This window comes from Takifugu flavidus, chromosome 11 (genome assembly GCF_003711565.1).
Source record: "Takifugu flavidus isolate HTHZ2018 chromosome 11, ASM371156v2, whole genome shotgun sequence".
In the NCBI taxonomy this organism is placed as follows: domain Eukaryota; kingdom Metazoa; phylum Chordata; class Actinopteri; order Tetraodontiformes; family Tetraodontidae; genus Takifugu; species Takifugu flavidus.
Window position 1 is genome coordinate 12310952 of NC_079530.1, and position 27592 is coordinate 12338543.

The 27592-nt window shown below is 47.0% G+C and overlaps 1 protein-coding gene and 1 long non-coding RNA gene across 2 annotated transcripts; one reads left to right on the forward strand and one right to left on the reverse strand.

The window, feature by feature from the left end:
• LOC130533502 (uncharacterized) lies at positions 1–10132 on the reverse strand. The gene is made up of 3 exons (XR_008952599.1): positions 9996–10132; positions 613–969; positions 1–537 (listed from the first exon to the last, which is right to left on the reverse strand). It is a non-coding gene; the product is annotated as an uncharacterized LOC130533502 (long non-coding RNA).
• Positions 9300–27592, forward strand: kcnk12 (potassium channel, subfamily K, member 12). Its single transcript, XM_057046963.1, has 2 exons — positions 9300–10574; positions 22266–27592. Exons 1-2 carry the CDS (start codon positions 10235–10237, stop codon positions 23156–23158), a joined length of 1233 nt encoding a protein of 410 aa, XP_056902943.1. The 5' UTR covers positions 9300–10234; the 3' UTR covers positions 23159–27592.

Here is a 27592-nt window from a genome sequence, read left to right on the forward strand (position 1 = left end):
ATGGGTGGATGGATGGATGATGGATGGATGGATGGATGGATGATGGATGGATGATGGATGGATGGATGGATGGGTGGATGGATGGATGGGTGGTGGATGGATGGATGGATGGATGGATGGGTGGGTGGGTGGATGGATGGATGGTGGATGGATGGATGGATGGGTGGGTGGATGGATGGATGGATGGATGGATGGATGGATGGATGGATGGATGGATGGAGGAGTAGCACACTGATTGCTGACCACAGTGGGCTTTAGTGAGCAGGTCAATAGAAAGAGAGATATAAATCCCAGGAGCTTATTGATGCCCAGTTAAGGGCATCTTCTTCCACTCCAAGCAAACACCGCTCAGTTTGAGGTGTTCTGTGGGTTCAGCCGGTGAGAAACGCTGCCATCATTATCGTACTTCCTCCAGCACACGCAGGTAACGAGCCTCAAAGTCAAAGTTTCCCATCACAAAAGCTTTGATTCTTAGATGACTCTGAGTCTCCCGTCAGTGTTCGTTTGATAATTGTTCACCTCTCTGCTGCGCCTGATCTGAGATTAAAAAACCCACAGTGATTAAATATTGATGGACTTTATTCCTGTCCTGACATTGTTTGTCTTTCTCACCGCCTTCCATCCCAGAATGTGTCTGCAGTGCGGCCCCTGATCTCCGTACGAGCCCTGACGGCCAAGATGTCTTTGGCCTCACCTTCCTCATTACCGTTTTCTCTGTGGACTCTGCAGATGCAGGAGGAAACCTAGAAGCTGAAAACATGAACCTTAGACCAGAAAAAAAAAGTGTGTGTACCCAAACTGTTTCTCTTTGCCGAGGTCCACGTGGTTTCTTCGGGCAGATCTCGTCTGCCTCGTGTCCCGCTCTGACGCATTCCCGCCTCCCATGGAGCCATCATCTGGTGGTTCTGTGTCCATGCCTCCTGTCACGAGGCCAGGCCAGCCTCAATCCAAAGCAGATCCTATTTATACCTTGCACAGGGTGAGAGGGCACGGTCATGAAATCTCATGCACATACCGCTCTGATCGTGTTCGTCGGTCAATAGATGCTAACTGGAGCCACTAGGTGGCGCTGTGCTGCAGTATGGTTTGAGTTGGACCAATTGCATCTGCAGCTCAATGCCTATGTACTGTATATCCAAAATAATAAGTCACGCTTCTTCTTTAATCTATTTTCTCTTTCAATCATACATTATATTTGATTTTTTCCACTGCTGTCACAGCTTTTTAAAGGTCTAATTGGAAACTTGATCCAAGATCATTTCAGCCTTTCGTACCCATAAAGTGCAACTAACAGCATTTGGAATGGCTCTCTTCCAAATAGGTGAGCATAAGATGTGCGATTGAGGCTGATTTCACAGAAGACCTCTGGGCCATTACAGCCCCAAAAGCACCGGCGTCACCGACGATATTATCACCAAAGCCTCGACAGCATAGAGGCTCTGTGATGCTGAACAACGTCTGCAGCTCACAGAGGAACGAGGACGGCTCCCAGGCTCGTGACAGCCGGCTCGTCTGACAGTTCGTATCTCATCCCCGTCGGAGCTCGGATGTCAACACGTTCTCAAGTTTCAGAAGTTACGCTTGTGAATATAATATCATATCAAGCGGTCGATACGGTTCTTATAATGGCACCGAAGCTGGTGCTGAGCTGTGATTGGCAGAAGCAGATAGTCAGCATGGCAGATGCTTCCTGGAGGCTGTTATGGATAAATAGCTCTTACAGGCTCCAGAATAATGAGTGGGTGATTGGGAGCTTGTTAGGGAATCGGGAGCTGATGGCTAAGGTGGGGACGGCCTGGGAGCCGAGGCTAATGTTTTGCTTAGTTAGCTTCTGTGTCAGAGGTGCTATATATAGAACATTATTGCTGGAAATCCCTTTCTATCATTAATCATCTGTATTCTGTTATGAGACCGTCTGAGTCAACAACTGGTATTAAGAACTGGTGTGAAACTTTTAATGTAGCTCTGGGAAGTGAAGGACAAGACAAAAGAAAAAAAACATATTTTATTTCTGTCCATGATGGTTTTGTTAAGGTAGCGCATTAGAGTGGGCCTAAATCAGTAAGCTGAGTCACATAATGATGACATGCGAGGTGCAGTCGGATGCTCTTTGCAACAGGATTATCTTATCATGGGATCCCTGTCAGCCGTCCCGTCTCCATCCTAACGATATTGTGTATCAGCGTTAAGTTTAAGTTGGTGGCAAAAGGAAACAGAGGATAGAATTTGGATCCCTCCTGGTGCTAGCATTTAAGGTAGGTCTTCATTGAGATGTAATAGAATATAAAATATTGCAAAAGGTGTTTTTAAAAGCAATGATGCATCAAATGTTTGTTTAATTGGCCCTGATTATTCAATATGCTACAATCCTCTTTTGATAATGTTCAAGTTGAAATGTGTTAACGATGTGTTAACTAGCTACTTTGTCCACCTCTGAAACAATTAAAACTGTGATTAAGAATCATCCTAATCATCACATTTTAGCAAGTATGGATGCGCTGTCTTTTCCTGGGTTCATAGATCCTGAACCAGCTCTAAACTGGCACCAAAAACCAATAATTACAAGAATCTTATTCATGCCAGTAAGAGAGACAGTTCAAGGATCTCACCATAAGAGATCACAATTAAAATGTGATGACAGAAAAACAACAACTGACAATCTTTTTCTTGGTGAGGTTCTGTTAATGGAATAATAAATCCAGTCAATCGTCTGGCTCAATGCTTATCCCACAGTCCAACGTCATGCAGATAAATTGCCTTCTTTATCGGAACTTGAGGCCATTAATGGCATTCCTAACAGTGGCGTATTTATATGGACGCGCACATCCTGCCGCAACTGTAATTTTTCATCTCCTCATTCCTGTTTCAGCTGTTGTAGCATCCAATCTTACTTTAAAATATATGCAAAAAAAAAAAAAAGGAAAAGGAAATGATGCTTTTCGTCCTTCATTGCTTCCACGTGCTTTGCTCCGGGGAAACTAACATGTAAAGACATAATAAGAGGACAGAAATCTCACGGGGATATCGTGTGGCTCCGTCTGATTCTGAGCACCGGAGAGGAGCAGAAAACCCTGCATGAAAATGTTTTATGAAACAAGGAGAGTCCCCCCAGAAACCTGCATTAATCATCCGATGACAGCACATTCACCCCTCATCTACAAAGCTTTTTAGAGCCTTTACTACATTTTACTACACAGCATATTACATTCTGACGGACGTGCCCTCCACTGTCTGATTTTCAGCCCGATTTGGCCTGTTTCACATGTTGCTGTGACTGTCTCCATCAAATCCTGAACTAACCAAATTCAGCCCTTTGGCTCAAATGCTGAACGCAGCTGTTCACCGATGCATAAGTGCTGCTTGGACCTGAACTTTGTGGAATTAGCCTTGATGCAGACACACAGAAGGGCCCCTTATAAAAGGACACTTTTATACCTCACATCCTTGTACTGGTGAAGGACCGAGCATCTGGGGATTGGTAGGCGAGAAGGAAGTGACACGATTTTGCTTTATTAATAGAGGTTTTATGAGAAATATGCTCCATATGGATATCAGACAGGGGGCTGTGGTGTTACAAATAACCAGTGGGCTGAAACTGCAGTGACAGTTTCCTCCACGAATCACGTCACATAGGTTCCAATTACCCCTACGCTGATACGCGTCCATGCGTCTAATTAGATACACTTTCATGTTTTCAGCCACAAAGCATCTGGCATCACAAAGAGATGCTCATCTGTCGGTGCGGGAGGCGACCAGGCCACTGGCAGCCTGGAGAAACGCCTCCAGGGCGTCCTCACCGCGGCCGCCGCTCAGCACTTAATGTTTTGACAAAGCTAAGCGAGCAGCCGCACCTACGTGGACTGTCAATGCACCCACGGGAAGTTATGGCGAGGACGGGGGGGGTCATCTTTCTGGCTGTGGCATCATGACAGCACTATTACTAACACCGCGCTGCAGCAGCCCTGATGACTGTGATTTTTGCCTCTCCCAGACCAGGCGTGGAGGCGAAGAAGCCATTATACGAGGAAAAAGCAGTAATCTGGTCATGTCCTGCGGGAACAAATGGCGTATGGGTCACCTGAGCCATAATCTCGACTATCTGCCCTGCTGCAGGCGTCGGTTTCCCATTCGTCCAGCCGTTTACATCAGATGACATCTGCAAATGTCTGGTGTTGGTGTCACTGAGATAATCTCGTCACACGCCCGAGTGCAGAAAACCTGCAATTTGAGTCGTTGCTACAGTTTGTAACTGCCTGAGCGTGGACACATTTGACGGCTTCGTTAACATAATTCACGGCAGCAGACGAAGGAAAGCCTTTATTTTCTTGGATGTAAGCTACTTGTGGGGAGTAAATCCACAATTGCTAGTCTGCTCAATAATTCCTCTTTCTGGCGTGCGTCTCTAAGCTCCTGTCACTGTGCACTCCACAGCTAATAGTACAAGTAAATCCTCCTTCAGATACCAGTGGATTCAATTGGGTTTTACAGGGTTGGACGCCTTTATTTAGCAGATATGAATGCTAAGGCTTTCGCATATGCAGTCGTGCGCCCGGTTTCTGTTGCTGTGAGCAACACATCCGTCAATCCTGTGACCTGTCGCCGGGCCCAGAGTACATACGGTCAGCAGGACGTCATGTAAAAACAAATCCTGCACCAGTTTTATGCTGATGAGACATATATGTGAAGTTCATTTAAGAGTGGCATTTGATTCTGCCCCCCAGATATGAAGCACTGAAGCCTTAGCGTGTCAGAATCAACCTTTGACGCACGGGGAAGGTCAACCCCATTTCACAGCATCAAAATCACAGCAAGAAAATCAAAATCAGAGCAGTTTTGGATGATGGAAAGTATTTAAAGGGTCTAGTGAGATCACGGCATTCTTCTCCCTCTTGTCTTGTATCAACACGGGCATCTGGTCCTCGGTTCTGCTGGGATGGCACAGTTCAATTTACTGTGTGTTGAGCCAATTTCAGTCTTTGTGTTGGTTCAGATCTCAGTTGTTTGATATTTCGTCCATTAACATCTTAAAAATCAATTTTCGTTTTACACAAAAGCCCGTTGCAGAATCCTCTGAGAGGTTGGAACCTTGATACATCCTGCCTGATAACTGACCCGCAGACACTCACAATGACACCACTGACCAATAAAAAAGAGTAAAACTGTGCTGATGAGGCTTCAACTAACGATCTCTATGGGTCAGTCGAACACAGAATAGCCGATAAAAAACACACGGTGACGTGAAAGTCTTCATCTTTCTCCATCAGGAAATCGTCATATTATCTCCCATTTGCTGTTATTGTTGGGAATCATCCTGGGAAATAACTTATTATGAACATGAAGGGATTAAGTTCGGTAGGAAGGAAGGAAATGACTCCAGCTTCACTCAGAATCCCTCATTATTTACTTCTAATTAGCATGGATGGGTTTTTTTGTACAATTGGTGCCATTCTGGGGCTGCTGTGTCACCTATTTAGACATATAACCTGGGCAGTGATATTCCACTGGACTCCTTTTCCTGGAGCCCAGTTGGAGGAGTAACTAAGACGGTATGGTTACAGAGGACGATAATGCAATAAGAAATTGAAGAATGATGAAGCTGTTCAGTCTGTTGCAGTCCTCGGTGATGTAATTCAAAAACGCTGCAGTGAGACGTCAGTTCTCTGCAAACATCCCCTTGCTTCCCTGCCCTTGAAAGATACTCAGCCACAGCGTTTCAAACTCTCTTGTTCCCTCATCCGAACTTGTCGGCAGATGATTTCTTTTCTGGCAGAAACTGCAACAGAAACTGCGCTTCTTGGATTTTATAACCCATCTGACTGGAGGTTCCCACAGACAAGTGCACGCGTGGCAGCGTGGCAAATGGGCTGTTTGGGCTACCACAGTGAGTCCTCTGTGCCTTTTCTTCCCTTTTGCTCATGTTGGACGGACTCAAATTGGCTCCCTTCTATCCATAAATCCCAGGGAGATCCCATTTTAAAGGAACCTGAATCCACAAAATGTTTGCATCCATCGATTGCATCCTTTAGGACACCACGCTGTGATGTGATGCTGACGTTCGCTGGTGGACTACAGTAAAGATGGGGGCATCTCTGAGCACTGGGGCTACAGCAAAACCTACTCGATCGTGACACGTGGTGTTCCGAGGGATTTTCCCTCCCAGGAATGCAGCCTGTGGGATGTGAAGCTGTCCAAACAGCACTTTCCAAGCAATTAACAAACGCTCAGCTCTTTTTCCTGCTTTTTCCTTTTTTGTGCAAGTTTGGCTCCCATGGTGATGTTCTTTAAATGCACTACGAGGGGTATTTGAGTATGGAACAGTCTCGACTTAATATCACTGCCCTTGTTGTTTACAACAGCCAAAAGCCCTGACAGAGACGTCTGGTTATACACCACAACCAGCCTCAACAGTCCTCTCCATGTTGTTGGTTCTTCAACGTGCTTCTCTTTCTCTAACGTCGATCTCCATGGGCTGATGAACCTCACGCATTAGAGCCGTTTCAGACATGTTCTGAGCTTTCTTGCTTTCTGCCTCCCTCGGCTGCATAATTAACCAACCTTCCATAAATAACAAACATTTCTAGGTTATTTCATCTGTGATTTCCATATTAGCATGGTGCCTCAGTATGCTGACTAAATTAAGCTATTGTTTAGACTTTTGCCACCACAAGAACAGTAAAGAGGATTTAAAAATATGGCAGTAGAGGTGACTTAAACACCCAGTTTGCAGTCTGACTTTCCAGGGAAGAATCAGAGATTCAGAATTTAAATTATGGAGCGTTGGCTGACCTTGAGAGACAGAAAAAAGTTCAAACGCAAATTCAAAAGGTATAATAACGCAGGAGCGCTGCAGTCGGCCCGACTGACATATTTAACCAAAAGAAAGGCGCTCCGCATTAGAGGACCAGTTTAGAGGACGCACAAAAGTTTCAGTGTAATTAAAATGACACCACTATTTCATGACGGGGTGCAGAATCGGAGGTAGATCTTTGGGAAAGGTGACAGGAAGACCCACTGCAAACACAAGACAGCAATTTCATGGTGATGTCAGCTGTCCCAGCACAACAAGTCCCAGATTTCACAACAAAAAGCCACACTGAAAAAGCACGTGGACAGCGGGTGGACACGGAAAATCGTGCATTGTTAAAGCCGAAAACCAAGGTAGACGCACTGGAATTGTTTAGGAAATGGACGGCTTGACCGCCACCACAAACGAGCTTCCACAATGCTGAACAACCATTGTTAGTGGGCTGCAAACCTATCTGGATTATCGAGCGCAGGAGCCTTTCGCTGGAAAGAGCAGAGAATTGGTTTTCATACCAAACACAGGAATTTTTTTTTAACGATGAAAGCGAACAATCTTCCAGCAATAAGGAACCGGCTTCTTCTCAAGCTGCATCCATGAGACCTCTCTGTTCTTCTCCTGAGGAATGATAGATTTCCTTTAACCCTCCCGAAGACTGTGGACAAATTGTTCCTGTCAAGCTGGAGTTAAATCAATACGTCAAGTCTCATTTAAGCACCGTGCTTTGCTTTTAACACCATAAAAAAACAACAACTTTGGGGTTATAAACGAGATTGGTTGAGTAAAAATTCTTGGCGCCAGAGTCAAAACGTGACGTTGGGAAGGGTCGTTCATGCAATGCTGTAACGGTCGTTTGCCTACATTCCTCTGGGGTGTTTCTTTCAAAATGAAAACCATTTGGGACCGATTTTGCTCAGCGGGCTATGAGGAAATCCCTCATCCAATCCATGCCCCCCCCCCACTGTCCTCCCAGTGTCCTCCCTCATCTTTATTCACGGCAGAAGCTCCTTTTACTGCACTCTGAAGGATTGTCTCTGCCCCCTCTCTCTATGTGCCCTCTGTAGCCCGAGTAATGGGCCATTTAGGGTGTGAGTGAAGGTGTGTGTGTGTGTGTGAGGGTGTGTGTGTGTGTGTGTGTGTGTGTGTGTGTGTGTGTACGTGTGTGTACGTGTGCGTGTGGAGCAGGATGCGTTTGTCATCTTGCAGTACTGACCTGCACTGCAGCCATTTAGGGTGTGAGTGAAGGTGTGGGTGTGGGTGTGTGTGTGTGTGTGTGTATTTGTGTGTGTATTTGTGTGTATTTGTGTGTGTGTGTACGTGTGGAGCAGGATGCGTTTGTCATCTTGCAGCACTGACCTGCACTGCAGCCTTTACTCCTCCAATTCTTCACATAGATAGATAGATAGATAGATAGATAGATAGATAGATAGATAGATAGATAGATAGATAGATAGATAGATAGATGATAGATAGATAGATAGATAGATAGATAGATAGATAGATAGATAGATAGATAGATAGATAGATAGATAGAATGCTGCACACGGCTTCTGTGTGATCTATATTGTGGTCTTCCCAAATCGTTTGTGTTGCGAGCTCCTGCGTCAGCTCCCCACAGGCGGGTGCAGTGGGGGCTGTGAATTGCCTGAAGGTATGCGCGACTGTCTGCACTGTATGTGTCTCAAAGTCTGAAATGACTTCCCAGCCTGATGCATGCTGGGACAGCAGACCCAAAGAGGAAACAGTGGGTGGAGGCAAGGCCTGCCTTTCGCTCACACTGGCTTTTTTTTCTCCCCCATTGTTGCTGCGTTGCTGCTGCTTCGGGATTTCTGCTTACATTGGATTTGTTTCTGTCTGCCGTAGAAGAAAACAGCACCTAAACCCAAACGGGCAGATTCATCAATACTCCCCGCAATGATGTCTTTACTTATTATGTTTCCGTCCGTTGCAGGGAGGTATGACAAGGGCAGACCCCATGTTGACCGCGACCTTGCGCTGAATTCAACCTTGAAATGTGTGCACCACTTATCTAAATTAATAAAAGTGCATTTACTACAGTCACCTTCTGCAGTCTTTCTAATGATGTGTGTTTTTACCTGCTTTGTGTCTCCAATCCTCTCGTTTGAGCAGGGGCACCAGGCAGGGATTGATTTTGTTCTCCAACAAAGGATGCCAGGTCCTTTTTTTGTCAGTAATTTGACTCTTGTTTGCCTTGTAGGAATTTATTCCAGCTTCTCCTGCCTTCCGAAAACTGTCAGTAAGTCTTGACCTGCCCGTGGACGTGACCAGACTCCGGTTTTCTGTTCGTTGGAGACGCCTCTTTGCATCACATTAAGAATTAAGCTACCATTTCAGCAGCTGTATTTCCCCGGTTGTTCATTTAGACCACGTAAAGTAGTGAGAGCGGGGTGAGATCATGTCTGTCCCCGACCACGTTTTCAGCGGTGGGCAGCACACGCTCAAATGTTGGAGGATGAGATTGTTCCACTAGATTAGGACTCACTCTGGCTGGACAGGATGGTCACTGATCTCTGACTAAACTGAACCTGCAGTCTTTGTTATTGAAGATCAAATAAATGATAGTGATAATAAAAAGAGGATTCATTAGCTAAAAAATATGGAGTGACATAAAATGTCTGTCGTGTGTGTGTGTTTTGACAGAAACTTTTAGACCTAAGCTCCTGGGTGCACCTCTATTTCTGCATTCCAAGCAGTTTTCATGCGCGTCCTCAGTGCGCATGCACGGCTGAAGGTAACGCGGTTGTAATGTAAATCGCTCTTTCAGTACTACCTCACCGAGGCGCACAGTTGTGGGACGCCTCCCCCGCTCCACAGCCAACGGCACAACCTTCTTTCCCATCTTATTTACCCCGCCGCGCCTCCTCTCCGCCGGCGCGCTCAGCGGATCCGTTAAGTATCCCCATTAAAAATAACAATAATAATAATAATAATAATCTGCGGCTCATCTCTTCCTGAACTGAGGATGATTCGATTTTATTTTCCCCGGGCGCGTACTTAACTTTCGAATTTCGTGGCGTGGAAACAATTTGGTGCAGGGGGACCCGGAGGATACTACTACCACTGCTTGCGTCTGCACAAAGGAGCGCTGGATTTAAGCTGCAGTCCGCTTCACGCCAGCTGCATTGGCACAACTGTGAGAGAGGAAATGTATCATGAACCCGCGCGCTCTCACCTTTTCTCATGAAGTCTTCCAGGAACTACAAACTCAATCCACAAGTGGAGCGTTTCCCCCCCTTATACGTAGCACTTCAAAAAGCTGCCATGGGACAGCATGGCGGGTGATCCGGAGGCAGCAGGAGTGCAGTGAGAGAGCAGGACGGGGGACTTCCAGGAGGCTTCTGCAGAGGAGTGACTGCCGTCTCCGATGTGCAGCGCGTCGCTGTCCAACGCGCGAGTGGTGCTGAAATTCGGATGATGCCTGCCCAGCGTCTGCAGGGCTGCCGCTCCCTGCACCTCAACGAGGACAACGGCCGTTTCGTGCTGCTCGCCCTCCTCATTGTGGTGTACCTGCTGTGCGGCGCTGCGGTCTTCTCGGCCATAGAGAGGCCCTCGGAGCTGCGGGCGCACGGCCGCTGGAACGGGACGCTCCTCAACTTCAGCGAGACCTTCAACATCAGCCTTCAGGAGCTCAACTCCTTCTTGCGGGAGTACGAGGCTGCCATCGCCGCTGGGATCCGGGCTGACGCCCTGAGGCCGCGATGGGATTTTACAGGGGCTTTTTATTTTGTTGGAACTGTGGTTTCGACTATAGGTGGGTGACTCGCATGACCTTTGCACACACGGTGTCTTCAAAGCATGCACCCATCGACCAAAGCCTTCCCAGTATCACATCTTTAGCCATGAATGGGGGGGGGGGGGGCGGATTCTGAGGCTTTTACATCAGTACATATTGTATTATGTTTCCCAATCTGAGTGTAAAAGTGGCTGGAGCTGAGCTCTTCTATCTTCCCACCAGCAATATTTTAAAAATGTATTATTATTTATTGACAATCAAGTTTTCATGTTTCGCCTGTGAGGGACTTTGGCGGGCGGCCGGGTGGGGGAGGACATCTGTGTCACCAGTCGGGAGCATCGCATTCATTCCAGTTATAGGACAGCACCCATGGGTGCAGTCGCTCTGTTTTAGGCACATTTCAAATCCCACCAAAATGAATGTCAATGAGAAGCCCCGCGCGCCCTCCCCTCGTTTTAACATTTGCTTGTGCGATAGGTCAGAAAAGAGCAAGTATCCCTCGCAGGCCACCCTGAGGGGCTGGCGAGGCGCTGCACTGCATGCCTGATGGCTCCAATAACCGCCGCCCCTCCCTCATCGGCGGTTAGATATGAACCGCGTCACCAGCGAGCGAGCGAGCACGGCCGCAAACAAACAAACTCCGGGTCATCATTTGAGCTGACAGGAGCTGTCTTCCTCTGACCTTGCCCTCAAGACAGAGACGCACAATGTGATACTTGTAATTGAAAAGGGGGGGAGGATGGAAGGAAAACGAATGACTTGGAAGTGTGTGTGTGTGTGTGTGTGTGTGTGTGTGTGTGTGTGTGGTGTGTGTGTGTGTGTGTGTGTGTGTGTGTGTGTGTGTGGAGGGGGGCAGACCTGTCACAAGTTTATTTACTGTACTGTCCGGAGAGCCTCCCCGGTGCACCTCTGAGCCACAGCAGCGGCGTTTGTGGGTCCGAGTCCTTGGCGCCCTGCTCGTCGTGAGGCGTTCGCAGGCGCTCAGATCACAGAATCTGACTCAGCTGCTGGGAGAGCGGAAAGAAAAACGACGTCCGTCTGCAGTGTTTATCTTTTCCTTGTGCTCGCCTGGATTCCTGTTTTGATTTCCATTTCTCTTTGATCATTTCTCCCCCTTCCCCTCTGGATCCTGTGCTACTTTCTCAGCATATTTTGGAGCCAGTGATGTGGGGCGGGGGGGTGGTTCTGGCCTCCCCAAACAGCTCATTATTGGACCGGCATCCCCCCGCACCCTGCAGGAGCCTCTCTCAAACGCCTTTAACTCTGCTGTGGTGGCGGCCTGAGATCAGCGGTGACCCCTTCATCTCTTCCCCCTCAAAAGCCTTTTGAAGTCTGGCCACTCGGGTGGATAAACACATTTCAGCCAATCAGAGCACATTATTTCTTTTTGACTGACTATTTAGCCACGGAATCCCATCAGCCGCGCCGCTGTAGCTTGGGACGCGTTGTTGCCGTAAAAGCTGACAGGAAAGTCCATCTTCGACCCGCAGTGACCAGGTTGTCATGGAAATATTGCCACTGTTGAGAAAACAAGGAAGAATGAGCCTGCCACCGCATATTCCTGCAGCTCCGGGCAGGGTCAGAACATTACTGAGATCTCTTCATGTCTGGGCGTTTATTGAAAATACCCATGATCCCCAGAGGATGAACCAGTGGATCTGTTCTGATCCCTTGACTTTTCTTCCAGTACCACCAGCTGCTGGACAGCTGTTGGTGGTACTGGAAGAAAGAATCATACTGACAAACCCCCAGGGGGTCCCGGCCTAAAGGCGGCCATTTTGTGGCAGAATTTGCAGCTTGACAGGGCCAAAGTGTGCAAAATAGTCTTTAACAGTTGGTTGTAGGTGTGTTTATGACTGAACATGGGTGGGGGGGCATTGATGGAGGCTTCGGCTCTGGACAAAAAGCTGCTCGTCCGTCTGTTTGTGCTACATCTTTTCCCAGATGGAGAAGGGACATATTGATCTTGGTGTTGTGACACATTTTTAACTTTATTAAGCGCATATATCAGATCATTACTCACTGGCAAAGTAATCAACCTGATGGATAAACATGAGAACGGAGGGGTAGAGAAAACAAATTATTAGAAGGTTAAGAACTTGTAATGGCCACTGAGCTGTTGAGGCCTGAGCAGGATCCTTACATAATCTCATAGGGAAAAGGTGCTAGCTATAGTTTATAAAGATTTTTGAAATAAAAGTAAGCTTTGCAAGCCACCATGTTGCTCCTATCTTCTATTTCAAAATGATATGACACCATTTAAGCCGCCAGACTGACTGAAAACCAAAAGTAAAAGCAGGTTTTGATGATTTTCAATTCCATTCCACACAAAGTGTCGTCTTTAATCAGGTGAATAATGACAACCTGTTGCTTAAAATAGCTGCTAGCTTGTTTACAGGCAAAAAGACATTGAGGTAGGTCATAACGTTACTAATGGAACATTTGCAAATGTCAAATAGGAGAGCGGTGCTGTCAGGGATCAAACCAGTGGTTATTTCATTTCCTGCAGCAGGACATGTTGTTCCAAAACATTAACCTAGTCACTTCTATTTTCAATAAAAAACACAATGACCTTCAACCAAACTCTGGCCAGCATATGCATTCGTGTAACTAATGTTCTTCTCCTGGAACAAACGAGCTGTGTTTGGAGGATGTGCTGATGGCAGGAGTGGTAAACGACTTGGGGCGGTGTTTTGTGAACACATCTGAACGAAGGGCATTTTTCAGCATTCTCCTCCTGGTTGACTTGGTTCAGGCCTCATGTTTCTGTGTGTGTGCTCGAGAAGGAGGGCTCAAGATTTATAGGTTTCTATTTATACCCCTCAGTGGTCATTGACAGCGGATGAATGCCAGCAAGCGCAGCTGTCTGTAGCTGTGTTTGGACCTCTACTTGTATCTGAGTGGCACTTCAGAACGCTGCCTGACATGTGACTTCAGACTTGTTGAGATCGAGCAAGGACAGGCTTTCCACGAAGTATTCCGCTGCGGGATGGTGTTCTGGGCTGATTATCTCAGAGGTCAGACGCAGTTCTGCCTCTATTTCCCCCGCCAGCAGCCACTGTTGCTTCCATCTCGGTCACATCCGCCCACCTGCAGAAGACGCTCAGCGAGACGAAACAAATAGAAATAAAATCCATATAGTGAAAACTTCTGCAGTTACTTGAATCCTGATTTAACATGCAGGAAATAAGGACAACTGGCAGAGGCAGGCGTAGGGAAAAGGGAAGCTCACCCTCTGCTTAACACTGATTGTAGAGAACTGGGCTGCGTTTAACTGATAGGCTGTTTATCCCCCAGGAAACATGGGGATAACAGAGTCTTTTATGCCTCACAAACCACTGCTTCCATATTAATTAAGTAACTGTCATTAGGTTAATAACTTAAAGTCTGTAGAGATTGCAGTCTCGATTTCTAAAATAAGAAGTCAGATCATTGCTAATATGACAGCTTATGAAGCAAAACTAGAGTCCACTGGGAGTAAAATGTTGCTGGGTGGATGGAAATAAAGAGAGCTTATTGGCTGTATAACATAATGACCGACATATTACCTGTTAATTACTGCTGAAGCAGCGCTGTGAGAAACTGGTGGGTTCATTTGTCAGCCGGACCTTCCAGACACTCCAGTGGAGTTCCTCCTATGAAAAGGCTGCTTGGCCCACGGGGGAGGGCAGAGACAGGGTTGATGGAGGCAAACGAACAAAGACGGCTAATGGTTAAATGTCAGCGACCACTAGTGAAGCAGGCGTGCGGAATGAGCTGACAGCCCGGGGTTGGTTCCGCGAGACTGATGCGACCTCAGCTCCTGAACTCTGAACAGAATCATTTTCAGAGGTCTTGTTTTTAATCATCACTCGAAACATATTCTGAAATATATTTAAATAAACCCCTAGGAAACAGGGGGAGGCGCTGGTGACCTGAGCGTAACTATTACACGCTCAAGCAGCCACAGCTCGGGTTCAAATGTCAAAAAGAATTTATTCTCTTTACTAGATTCACTCTTCTAGATAGTTGAAGCTGAAACATAACAGATCCTCATCGTAACAGAGCGTGCGCTTGACATTTAAGGTGCAGCGAACGCCACGTGTGGACGGTTACTGGTCCTGTCGCTCGTTTATTGTTTAATTTGAGACGTGAAGGCTGCTGTTAAACCTCGATCACAAAATGCAGCTTTATTCTCACTTTTCACGGCTTCAGCGGAAACTTTGGCTCATCTTTTTGCACCCTGGACCATCTTCCACAGAACGTTTCCAACCATTCGCTAATGTTATAAAATAGATAGCGCGCACATTGCGCAACCAGTATTACATAATAAGATGAAGATCACTTTAAAGTTGATCTTACAGAGCGCGTTTGAAGCAGGCCGGTGCGGCTGCGCGTCCTCCTCTGCTGTTGCAAAACCTCAGACTCACAAAATGTCACTGTTAAAAATTGATAGGCACGAAAGCCTTCGGCGACATAAAAGACTCGGGAGGTCTCAGATGGTCGGCGGTTCAGACACGGAAATAATGACGTTGCATAACGTAAAGGCCTGCAGTCCCCTACTAACAGGAAGCGTCATTACACAATTATACTTTATAAATAGATCTGAATGGATTTCAGGGAATGTTGCTCATTAATAGGCCCAGGAAGAGCTCGTTAACCTCTGAATTCTGGAGGTGCTTTGACCTTTGACCCTACACAGATGAAAGTCAAGAGGTTTTGACCATACAGCAACCTACTATATTATGTAATGTAATTCTACTGCCTCTGTGTGTATATATGTACAGTACATATACTACAGGCATAAGTCCCAGTATGGGGGAAAGAGCTGCTTGGTGGAGGTCCGCGCTGAGATTTCATGATCCTCAGATTTGCTGATGACATTTTCCATTAACGCGCAGCTCGGGATGAACAATACACCACGTAATTCCATAATCAATAAACGGTTACAGGAACAGGATAGTAAATCATTGCAACCAAGAAACCCAGCGTGTTTGTGTGCGCGCGCGCGTGCACGTGTGGGATGAGCATTAACGAGCCCTGATCTCGGCTAACTGCAGCTTCAGGATGACTGTACACACCTCAGCAGGTTATAAATCACTTCTGTCTCGCTCGGCCGTTTGCCCGCCAACGGACGCAAACTCACATCAACACGGAAGAGTGATACCAAGTTCATTCTGGAGAACGCAGCAGATTTTTGCCCCCCCCACCATCCTCAGAACGATTAGCATTTCACTGCTTCTGCTCTTTGAGCCGGCAAATCAAAGGCAGGTTGAACGCCGTCCGTCGACCTGCTTCCCGTCGGGGCTCATTTTAGATTCTAATCTACTGTTAATACTTGGATCGCCATCAATTTCTCTGACAGTCCGAGGCTGACTTGCAAGTCTAATTGAAACTCAGCACCATGTGCAGAAAAGTTCTCTCGCAGGCAACTTGGAGATGTTGGGAAACTGGCACAGAAATTCCAATCACGCATCAACTGACATTTACGTGCGGCCCGGGGGTCACCGGGGCTTGTTTTGAAACGGTGGCAGCTGGTTGTTTAATGGCAAGGTTTGGCAGCTCTCCATCTGCGAGGAGGGCCAGGACCGGGAGGACGTGCGCCGCGACGCTTCGGATCCCAACAGAAACTTCCTGTTTTCTGACCAATCAGCATCCTCTCCCGCCCCTCCTTTGATCCCGGAGGTGTGTTCCCACTGTGGGAGTTGCTGGTAAACGCTGGGGGTGAGAACTTTACAGGAACCGCTCCGCTCGCTTGACACCGCCGATGACCGCGTCTCCACCGTAGGACTCATCGTGCCACGGTTTTCGCCGTGACCTCACCGGCAAAAGCAAAACTCAGAACGAAGAAAACGAGAGAACGAGGGTGGTTGACGGTCCTATTAATGGCCGCTCATGGAAGGTTCAAATTTGACATAAACAACATGTGTTCAGGCAGCTAAGATCCAGCTGGGGTCGGCCAGATTCTCACTAAATCCACATCCTCCGCAACGGTGTCATAAACGAAACCCTGCGCAGTCCTTTGTAATTCCAGAGAAACTCGAGGATCTCACATCCCAATGTGCTGAAACGTGTGTATTTTCTGCAGAACTCACAAATTGCTCCGCCGCCTCGGGACCCACGAGCCTCAGGCAGCGTCGAGCTCTTCGCGGGCCCATTCAGTTAATAGGAAGTGAAACACCATTTAATTTCCAGCAACAGAGCGCGGCCCTGTGTGATCCGTGTATGATCCACCGTCGTTACCACGGCTTTCAACAGCCCGTCGGCCCTTGGACAGGATCCAGATTCCTGCGGAGGCCCACATTAGCTTCATGTCCGTTGAGGATCTGTTTGCTGGTGGCCTGTAACGTGGCGGTTAGCATGGCACTACACATCTAACGGATGGTGTTTCAAAAGCTTCACCTGGCCAGGTGTGTTTATTCTAGGGAATAATACAAGAGGGCACTCCGCGGCGTGCTTTTATCCAAACAATGACAGTGTACACACCACGAGATAATAGGGTGCACGAGGACGCGGCGTAGCCTTTGGATCAGCCAGGAGAAGCCGCAGGAGGAGACCCAGAGAAAGTGCCGAATCCTGGCAGATGGAAGCTCGTTTTTCCTGAATTTTAATCTCCTTTATATCAGTCGAAAAGCCTACAAAAGCTGCATAACAGAGGGCTCCATTCATGTGACATTTTTGGGCTTTTGCTCAGCACATAAGGGGGGAGAAGAGAGTTGATGGGCGGGGGAACGCTGGCGGAGCTCTGAAGAAAAAGCGGCTTTTCTTTCTTTCTTTTTCCTTTATTTTTTTTTTTTTACAGTGAATCAATAGAGACGGCAGCAGAGTCATCAATCATCTCAGTCCGCCTTCGTAGGTGAATTAACCGGAGATACAACTTGAGACGGCATTTAACATTTACTGAAGAGACCAACATTTAAAGGGGGGAAGGGGGGTTGTTGGGTTCCAATGAAGTGTCTCACTCACATAATTTAGTAAATCCCTGTTTTAATCACCTCGGCTCAGTATTTTCTAATTATTGCGCAACAGAAAACAGCCATTATCAGTGTTTTGGGAAGCACAACAGCCCCCATTAAAGTCTCGCCTATAGCTGGTGTGGCTCAGCTAGATGGGGAAAGCATTTCTTTGCTTTGCTTTGAGTTTTTATTCGAATTTTCACACTCGTTTAAATTATTCATGCAACAGCATGGCTGCTGAGGAAATGTGTAGCTTGTAAGAAAAACTGGTCAGGTGTGAACGCTCCTGGGTTTGTGCAGACCGCCGCCTAATCCTGACAGCTCCTCGGCAGATGGCGCGATGATGATATCTGCGATCTGGCCGCTTCCTCGGCTCTCGTCGCCCCCCCCCCAGACCCCCACCATGACTAATTATTTCCTGTTCGTCACGGAAACGCAGCCATCAGAGGGACGTGGCGTTTTCTGCTACTGTTTCTATCAGGCCAATTTAAGACCGTCCCCACGAGTGGGACACAGTTTGAGTTGAAGCTTGTTTTTTAAGTCCTTTAATTGGGGACATTGGTGTTCATAGGAGGCCGTCATTTGATTTTTGGCTTGCAAAACAGCCACCTAATGAACCCTCTGGGTCCATTTTCAGGCCTTGTGGGAGTCGCACACGTGGATCGGTGTTGTCCTTCATCACACAATTTGACCTTCGTATCAATAGTGATTAGAGAGACAAGTGACCACATGGCAAAACCTTTGTTCACACACGCAGGCATGAGTGCTTTTAGTAACCTTTAATTAGCCATTAAGTGATTCGGCCCACTCCATATCACACTGAAGTGGGCTTCTTCTTTAGCTGCATTAGAGTCGGTGTATTTACATGAGAGAGAAATGCTGTTTGGCCTCAAGTACGATGAATCTATGGCTCTTTTCGAAGATGTTTTATTCATAATGGACCTCAAAGAATACCTACTGAAAGTGGCTTCAAGGTGAGCTGTTAAATGCGTCTTTTTTAAAATATGCAGGAGGCTTTTCAGGGTTTGGGGGAACAATTCTGTTATGGGACAAAATGCTGAACCTTAAATGCTAAAGCTAACATTAAATGATGTAATAACAAAACAAATAAACACGTTTGGATTGAACAGGAAGTAAAAGCTTCTGAAAAGGGCTTTTAATTGCTCTTTAAGGCAGTGGAGATTATATCTAAAATGTCTTTTTTCCCCAATTTTCTTTCTGTTCTGCTATAATCTTGCTTTGGTCACTCCACACATCTGTTTTCAGTGGAAACACGTTCAGTTTCCTGTCTGTGCCAGGCTCAATGTGGCGAGTTTGTGTGCTTGTGGATGTAAAACGCCACCGAACCGTTTCTCGCTCTCTTAAAGTGACGACTCGGTTAAACCTCAAATGTTCCGTCGTTCGTCATAACCGACATTTGGTACCGGAGGCTCCCATGATCGTCTATGGTGCCTCTCACAATGTGTGTGAGCTTGTTCAGAATGCAAATGTCTTGTCTTCATTAGCATGAATTGGCAAAATCAGAACCGAAGGTCTGTCATGGAGAGCTTATTTTGCATTTGCCCAAAAATGACACAGATTAAATATTTATTCAGATATCTGACTTTTTTTTATTGAGTATGAAACTAAGTGGGATGAACTTTATTGAGATTAAACACCTTAAACGGATCCAAAAATCCCATGAGGTGACAGGTGAGCTTCCAAATGGGAGTGTTTTGGGATGGTTTGGGAAGTTCACAGCAGCTTACAAAACAAGATGTGAATGAGATTTTAATGCGATATTATTTGGATGTCAGTCTTCTCTTTTCTGGCCAGATTTGTGATCATCAGCAACAAATGAAAGTGAATATTGTTGCCAGGGTTTTCAGAAGAGCATCTGTGTGTTATTGGGAGATAAATGTCCTCCCTCAGCATTTAAATCCGCTGCAGCAGAGAAGCATCATTTCAATCCTGCCAAGATCACTTATTTGATTTAGCGCTGATTGTTGGCTTTACACTGTTTACACTGTTACACATCTATTCGCTCACGTCGTGGCTTTTATTTATCGTTACTTGGTGTAAAAGCTAAAAACGACCACTTAATGGTCCAGCAACGCTCCTGTTTGCTTTAGATCCTGGTTTTACAACGTGGCCTAACGACCCGTCTCACGCTCACCACTGGATTGCGCCGGCTGTCTCTTTGCAGCTGTGATGAAATCCGACCTAAACAGGCGCTCTAATAATCCCTTCTCATCCATCCCAGCTCCCTACAGGGCCATCACCGCCACAGCGTCCTCTTTCTCTCGTCACCAACAGCGTCGGTTGGTAATTAATGGATACTAATGGTACAGTTTCCATCAGGTTCTGGTTGAATCTCTGGTGAGCGATTCCACGCGCCGGCGTCGTTAATCGTTGGACCACGAGAGCATTTTGTGCGTGAGCTGAGTATACTTTACTCAATGTTAATGAATGAATCTCCTCCCAGGGCTCCGCTTTAATTGGATTGGCACGCGTGTGATTTCCTCTTCAACACGTGGGGAACGGATCGGGTCGTCTCAACACGGACGCGCCGGAGTCGACCGATGCCACTCAGGACAATTAAGAGCTCTGAAGTTGACTCGACAAAGCGAAGCTGTACGCTTCGTGCTCATTTGGTTTCAGTTTCTTGGTGCTTTGCGTTCTGGTATTGCTCAGCTGGCCTCTAATGCGTCTTGGCACAGCGGTCCGCAGTAATGGCTCTGAAACGCTACACTGAATCGATGCCTGGTGCCTTTTCCTCTCTGAGGTAATTTACTTGGTAATGAGAGACGCTGCAGAAGATCGTCTCCGCGCAAGCCGAGGAGATCTAATCTGTTTTCCCTGTTATTCAGTCTGGTTAAAAGGACTTGGGCTACTAATTAATTAAGCACGAACCTCTGAAATAGGATTTCACCGAAGGGCTTAATTTGGCTAATCAGGGTCCCTCGCTGGTCCGTCACCCAACAGTTAGTGTTAGTGAACTTTTGTCACTATCTGTGACGGACGGAGATCATTCTGTGTCTCGTTTTGTGTTCAAATTCAACATCGGTCTCCATTATCTGTGTGCGTGTGTGTGTGTGTGTGTGTGTAGGAGCAGGTATATATCCTTTCCCTCCCTCTCTTCCTCCTACCTCCATAAAACAATCTGTATCAATCAGCGTTGATCTAAATGACCTGACATGTCAACAGCGAAGCCGCAGGAGAGTGGTTTCCACCAAGAGATAAGGTCAAAAAAGCCATTTTGGGTATCATCAAGGAAGTATTGTCTAGATATTGATGTCATTTATTACCTGACAAGGACGGTTATAGATGGGCTGGCAAAAAGAAGGAGGACAGCGCTGTTCTAATGCTCAGAGGAGCCTCAAATGGAGGTTGGACATGATGGAAAAATCAATTAACCTTGTCCTGGAAGTGAACCAGTTGATCTTTCAGCACGATTTTATTTGTTGACAAATACACCATCTGTCTTTCCGTGGATAAGGGGCATCAGATTCGGCGTCTGAGTCGAGAGAGACGCGAGACGCTCGACGTTTGCAGGCAAACAGCCATAAACCAGACGCAGGCAAGGGCAGAAGATGCACGAGCAAAAGGAGAAACGTGAGCTGCCGGTGCGTTCGTTGGCGTGTCCGACCTGCAGGACGCGGAGAAACTTGAAGATCGGCCAGAGGTTGAATGAAATCTCACTTTGTTTTTATGGTGTAACAGAGCTTCAACGTCCCGTCGAGGACGATATTGAGCCTTCTTCAGACATTATTCTGGTGTCCCCAAATAGAATCCATGGCTCCCGTCAGTGTGGATGGTTTGATGCGTCGATGTTAAACCAGAACACAGGCGTATCCGTTCCATACTGATATGCTAATGTATGTGCAAAAGATAATTAAAAAGATGGTTCCAGAAGCACTTCAATAGAGATTTTCTTTTTTGGATTGATATCAAATAAGTTCTTCTGACTCACTGAATGTGAACGAGCCCTCAAGTCATTTTACTGTGTTTAAAAGCCAGAATTGCTTCTTCTTCTTCTTCTTCTTAAAAGCAAATACGTGAATGTTCACATGCTAACACGGGAGTGAATGTAGTAAACATTACTTCTGCCATCAGCGAGACAGCAAATCTTCCCCGAGAAGCGCTGGAAGACGTTATGCATTCCTCACATCTGCGTCCTCACCCAGTAATGAGCAGTTAAAATTTCATTAACGTTTTTAGGGCATCACAAACTATAATGGTTGAAAACCAGGGCTATAAATTACACGGGTCAATCCCCCCCTCAGATATCGAGCTTAACGATCTTCTCTTAATTGTTTTTGTACCCTGCTCTCCGGCAATTTGTGCTTTTTATGGTAAATATCATTGATGCAATGATTTTTTTGCTCCGATGACGACTTTCTTCGACTGCTGTTAATGTCATGGCAACAGTCGATGCGGCACAACTGACTCCTGAGGAATGAGAGGAGTTCCTGGGATCCTTTACTAGCTAACCTGGCGTCCTTCCCTCGCTCTGACTACGATGTCCCAGCTCACAGCAGGAGTCCTTAAACACACCGCGTGTAGAAATAATCAAATGTTTACAAGTGTGTGTTCTGTCAGCGACAAGAGGATCCTTAATTCACTGCAGTGATGCCAAACCACTCGTGCCGTCGCCACCATCCACTATGTTCTGCACTCTTTTAACACCGTATTGATTCGAATCTGATGTAAAAAAAGAAAAAAACAAAGGTATAAATCTCAAAAGGAGTAAACAGAGGAGCATCTGTCTGATGTCTGGCTTCCGTCTCTGCAGGTTTTGGGATGACGACACCCGTGACGGTGTCAGGGAAGGTGTTCCTCATCTTCTACGGGCTTCTGGGCTGCGCCGCCACCATCCTCTTCTTCAACCTCTTCCTGGAGCGCATCATCACGCTGCTGGCTGTGGTGATGAAGGCCGTGCGGGAGCGACGAATCAGGAACAGCGGCCTCCTCCCGCCCGGCATCCGTCACGACTTCTCGGCGTACTCCCTCCCGGGCTGGAAGCCCTCGGTGTACCACGTGATGCTGATTCTTGGCCTGTCGGCCCTCACCATCTCCTGCTGCGCGTCGGCCATGTACACCCCAGTGGAGGGCTGGGCTTACTTAGACTCGCTCTACTTCTGCTTCGTCAGCTTCAGCACCATCGGCTTCGGGGACTTTGTGAGCAGCCAGAGCGCCGCCTATGAGTACCAAAGCCTCTACAGGGTGGCCAACTTCCTCTTCATGCTAATGGGGGTGTGCTGCATCTACTCGCTCTTCAACGTCATCTCTATTGTCATCAAGCAGGTCCTCAACTGGATGCTGGAAAAGATGAGTTGTTTGTTTTGCCAGCGATGCAATAAAGCCGGCGCCTTTTTGGGACGGCGCAACGCTATCCGGCCGGGGTCTAAGGGCCGCCAGGCCAGGCTTGGCGCTGCGGCTGACTCGGACGGGCCTTGGGACAGTGACACCGAGGGACGCAGACTATCGGGGGAGATGATCTCGATGAAAGACTTGGCAGCTTCCAATAAGGTGTCGCTGGCCATCATGCAGAAGCAGCTGTCGGAATCAGCCAACGGGTATCCCAGGACAGTCTGCAGCAGCTCGCTCCATAATGGATTTTCAGGCGGCGTCGGTGCCCTCGGTATCATGAACAACAGACTGGCAGAGACAAGCAATTCCAGGTAGACTGGTTCTGACAGGAAACATGTGGGAAACACTCTCTCCTCATACTGTGACAAGAGATTAAAAAAAAGGGTTGCTAACTTGTCACTCATTCCCAGCCTTTGGTCAGAACCCGAAGCCCAGCGAGTCCTGGAAGGCACAACAAACAAGGAAAACCTGTTCTGTAACAACGTGGACCAAGAATCACCTTTCATTCATCTCAGAGCGAAAATTCCCAGAATTCTGAGTGTAAGGCCGCAGAGAAACGAATCCGTTATACCAGCTCCAGATATTAGACCTACACAAGTGATGGACACATCGACGGCGTTATAACCCGGCGTTATATATCGCTTTATATAGTGTTATATATCGCTTTATATAGCGTTATATCGCTTTATATAGGGTTATATATCGCTTTATATAGTGTTATATATCGCTTTATATAGTGTTATATATCGCTTTGGCCTCTCAATTCGTCTGAATGTACATAATGAATGCAGTTATAGAAAAGTGTAATCAATGAACGATATAGCACATAATGATCTATGCATTATATATCTTGTGCATTTTTGCACCATTCTCCATCCCCCATTCCCATTTTTGAGCGCGCACGGGCGCATGTGCGCGCCGCAGGATTGTAGTCATGAGCGGTTTGACAGCGGGTCACACTACAGGCAAGAGCAATTTTCCCAGCACAAGATAGAGAAAAGAGCAGCACTGAGAAATAAAATTCCCCCCCAGAGCCTAACTGGCCCCTTATCAGCTCAGAAAATGCATTAGCAGCCAAAGACTTTGCCTCTGAGGGCAGAGGAAGGGACCTCCTGCTCTTTTTATGCTTACAGCTGTCTGCAAGGCAAACATAAGATAAAGGCCCGCGTTGGGTAATTACTCCCTAATGCATAATGCCGGCTTATATTTTTCAAAGCAGAGCAAATACAGAGCTTCCTGAAATGAACTGGGACCCCCCCCCCCCCCCCACCTCCTTTTTATGTTTTTGCAGCTCTTCAATGAAGTCAAGGGTGGGTTTGTTTCAGTCGGCCGACGTTGAAATTGGGCTCGTAACTTTTGCTTTTTAAGGGATGGAATGTTTGCGGGGTCAGATCGATGCCTTCATTGCTTACGAGCACTTCCAGGGCAGCGGTGATTTAAGGCCCCCGCCAGGGCGTGCCATGCGTTTGCAAATAGGCGAGCGAGAGACGTTACGTAAACCGTCCGGGAGGTGATGAAAGGACAGAAATCACGAGAGGAGCTGCTGGCAAGGGGGGAATGAGGAAAGGGTCGCGTTAATCTGCTCCCCTCATATTCAAATTCATGCCCGGGCAAAATAAATGGCTTCTTGCTGCCAGGGACTCAGCATTTCCTGGCAACCGTCGTTAGCGTTGAATGGCCTCCCGTGTTGGCTGGTTTATCTGCTCCCTAACTTGTTTTCACACACACACGCACACACACGCTGCACCAAAAACCCGCCACTTCTGTGGCCGTGCATACGTGGGCTCTCTTTCTCTCTCCGCACTCATCACCCTCACACTGTGACTACGATGACCTGTGTAATACGTGTGCCGCTACATCATGTAAAGTGCTTTTCCATGAAGCTGTGAGGTCGATCTGGGTCTATCCGTACCTAATTTACACCCCGTTTGTGCATAGATCTGAATAATTTCCGCCCTTCCCCAGGCTCACCAAGAAGAATAGAGAAAATGACTCAGGTAGTTAAATCTTCAGGCTTGTCTTACCCCCCCCGCATACCATTATGGTAAAGCCATACAAGATAGCTGTATATAAAACAGAGGACTCTTTCAAGTCTATTTTTATACATATATCTTTCAGATACGTACAAGAACGACTGTCTCACTGTCATCTCTCCTGCTCAGTCCATCCGTGAGGAACCATTTACCCTTTTATTGATAAAGAACTAAAGCAAGGAGCTCTCCAGATGTTTGCCCCCGGTTTGGCAGAAGGTCGATCCCACTCTCACATCTGTTGGTGACAGTTCCAATGAGACTGTTAACCCAACAGGAAAACGATGCTGTTCCCTCCTTGTCTCTGTGATGGGAAACATTTAGAATGTTCTAGCAGTTCTGCTCCTGTGGCGCCGTGCAGATGTTTATCCCACCTGACATTTACATTTATCCGAAAAATAAAAAGACTACCCACTGCTGTCCTGCTAACTCCCGCTGCGTCTGTGTACACGCGTATCTTTTATTTGTGATCAGGAAAAACTGGAAGTTCCCGCCGCTCACATGTGAAGGTGAATGCGGAGTTAGCGAGACAACGGCGGGGGAGGAAAATGGTGTTGGTCGCAGTATCACGGTGCACTGGAGGCGGCACGCTCGCTCCACACGTCCTCAAAGAAAAGCACATTAGACAAATAGTTCCCAAGCACCAGATTCCCAACATATCCTTAATGTCTGCATGGCTAGGTCAGCGGTGAAGTTAGCATAAATTATAGCTCTTTTTTTTTATTTTAAAGAAATGTATCATTTTCTGACACGCTGGAGTTCGAACGGCTGTTTCGACTTTTTGATCCAAGGTAGCTGCTTCCAGTCCTTCCACCCTCTGCCGGAGGTTCCTTCCACAGGATGAGGATTTCAACCGTTACCCACACGTTTAACCAAAGTCTCAAGGGGAAAAAAGCCCGCCACGTCCTCCCATTAATCACTGAATTGTTGAGCTTTCCCGCTCCTCTCAGACTCCTCTCTTGGTGATGCAGCTTCCTGAGCTGGATCTAAAGTAATAAAAACCACCCACTCGCATGGCAGATAAACGATCGCTGCCTCCAGACACGGTCATGCTCACCTTGTCAATAATCAAAGAGAAGCTATAGAAATCTCATTGTCTGGAGACGTTATATCCTTATTTAAAGCTGAACAACAACGCGAAGTCACCTTCATCCTCTAGTCCGGTCAAGTTCTTAAATTCTGTACATTTGGCTTTAAAGAACTAATGGATGTTTCAAAGGGATGAGGCTTTATTGAGCGGGGTGACACACGGTAGCACTATAAACCTAAACATCGATACCACAGCTCCATTAGGCTGTAAACAACACCACGGGAATCCCAGATGGCTCAGAACTTCCAACAGTTGTCCTCCGATGGGCGGTCTGTGCGTAGAAATAAGCTGCTGAATGTAAAAGATTAGAGGAAAAACTCCTTCAGAAACTGACTGATGGGGGGGGGGCTGAGCAACTGAGGCATGTAGCAAATGACACGCTGGAGTCTCAAACGAATGTCGGCGCCCCTGCTGTATTAGTTTGTCCCCCGGAGGCTGCAGTGGCAGAGGTGTCACAGATGCTTACTGGGTTTTTTCCTCGTGTTTTGTTTTTAAAGCCAGTGACCGACAGGTTCTCTGTAGCTGTCTCACGTCCTCTTAAACGTGTGCATTTGTGCATCCGATCCAATGAGAAAAGACTGCGGTGCGTGAACCATTACACCTCCACCCCCCCCGAGGGGTTTCGACCTGATATATTATCCATTAGACTGTGTCCTCCTGAAGCCTGCAATGAAGTCTGCACCCTTTTAAGACAGTGAATATATAGAGTTTAGAAAAGAACTGCATGCGTGGCTTGAAGTAAATTGCCTTATTTTAGCCCCTGCTAGCCCTATAATGCTCCCACCTCTTTAAAGAAGCGTGTTTTAAAAGACCCTTTTGCACTTTTCAACAAATGATCTCCATTGACTGCAGTGGTTTTGGGTCCCTCGCCGCCCTCCGAGTCTTCTGCACGAGGAGGAAAGAGGAGGCGTTTGAGGAACCTCTCTGTGCTCAGACAGTGGCAAACTTGGATCGCGGCACCTTTTGGATCCATTTGAATCAACAGTGCAGCGATGATTTCAGGCAGCACTGTAATGTATCCATGGCAACAAAATGTCCCGCTCCATCGCTGGTTACAAGGCCCAGAATCAAAGGATTTGTTTGTAATCAGATATTTGACTCACGGTTATTGCTAATCTTGAATGCTGTTACGGTGCTAATGGCCCCATCAGTAGAGCTATTATTTGGTGATGCGGCACATAATGCAGCGTGCACGCCAAGGAAGAGCGTGTGAATTCTGCGGGGCCGTTCCTTCCAGATTTACGGTGGGAGCACGTTGGAAAAGTTCCACTCCGGCAGATAAACAGCTGAGTGGCCCGGTAACAGAATGATGTATTACCGCGCCGCCTGGCGGGTTAACAAGAGTCGGGTCGTTCTGCTCAGATCTGGGTCTCGATTTCCAAACGCTCTTGGTGGGTCTGTTATCATGAAGATGGATGATGTGGCGCCACCAGCCGCAGAAGCCAGAACCCTAACCGCCAGTGCAGGTGTGCGTCTCACTCCCTGGTGTGCGTCTCATGTTGCTTGCATTGTGGTGTGACATGTATGACATCCATGTTGTTTGCAACTTGCACATTTATACCAATGATTGTACTTTTCTATTTATGTAATTAAAAGTAAAACCTATATGAAACAACAGAGAAACGCTGA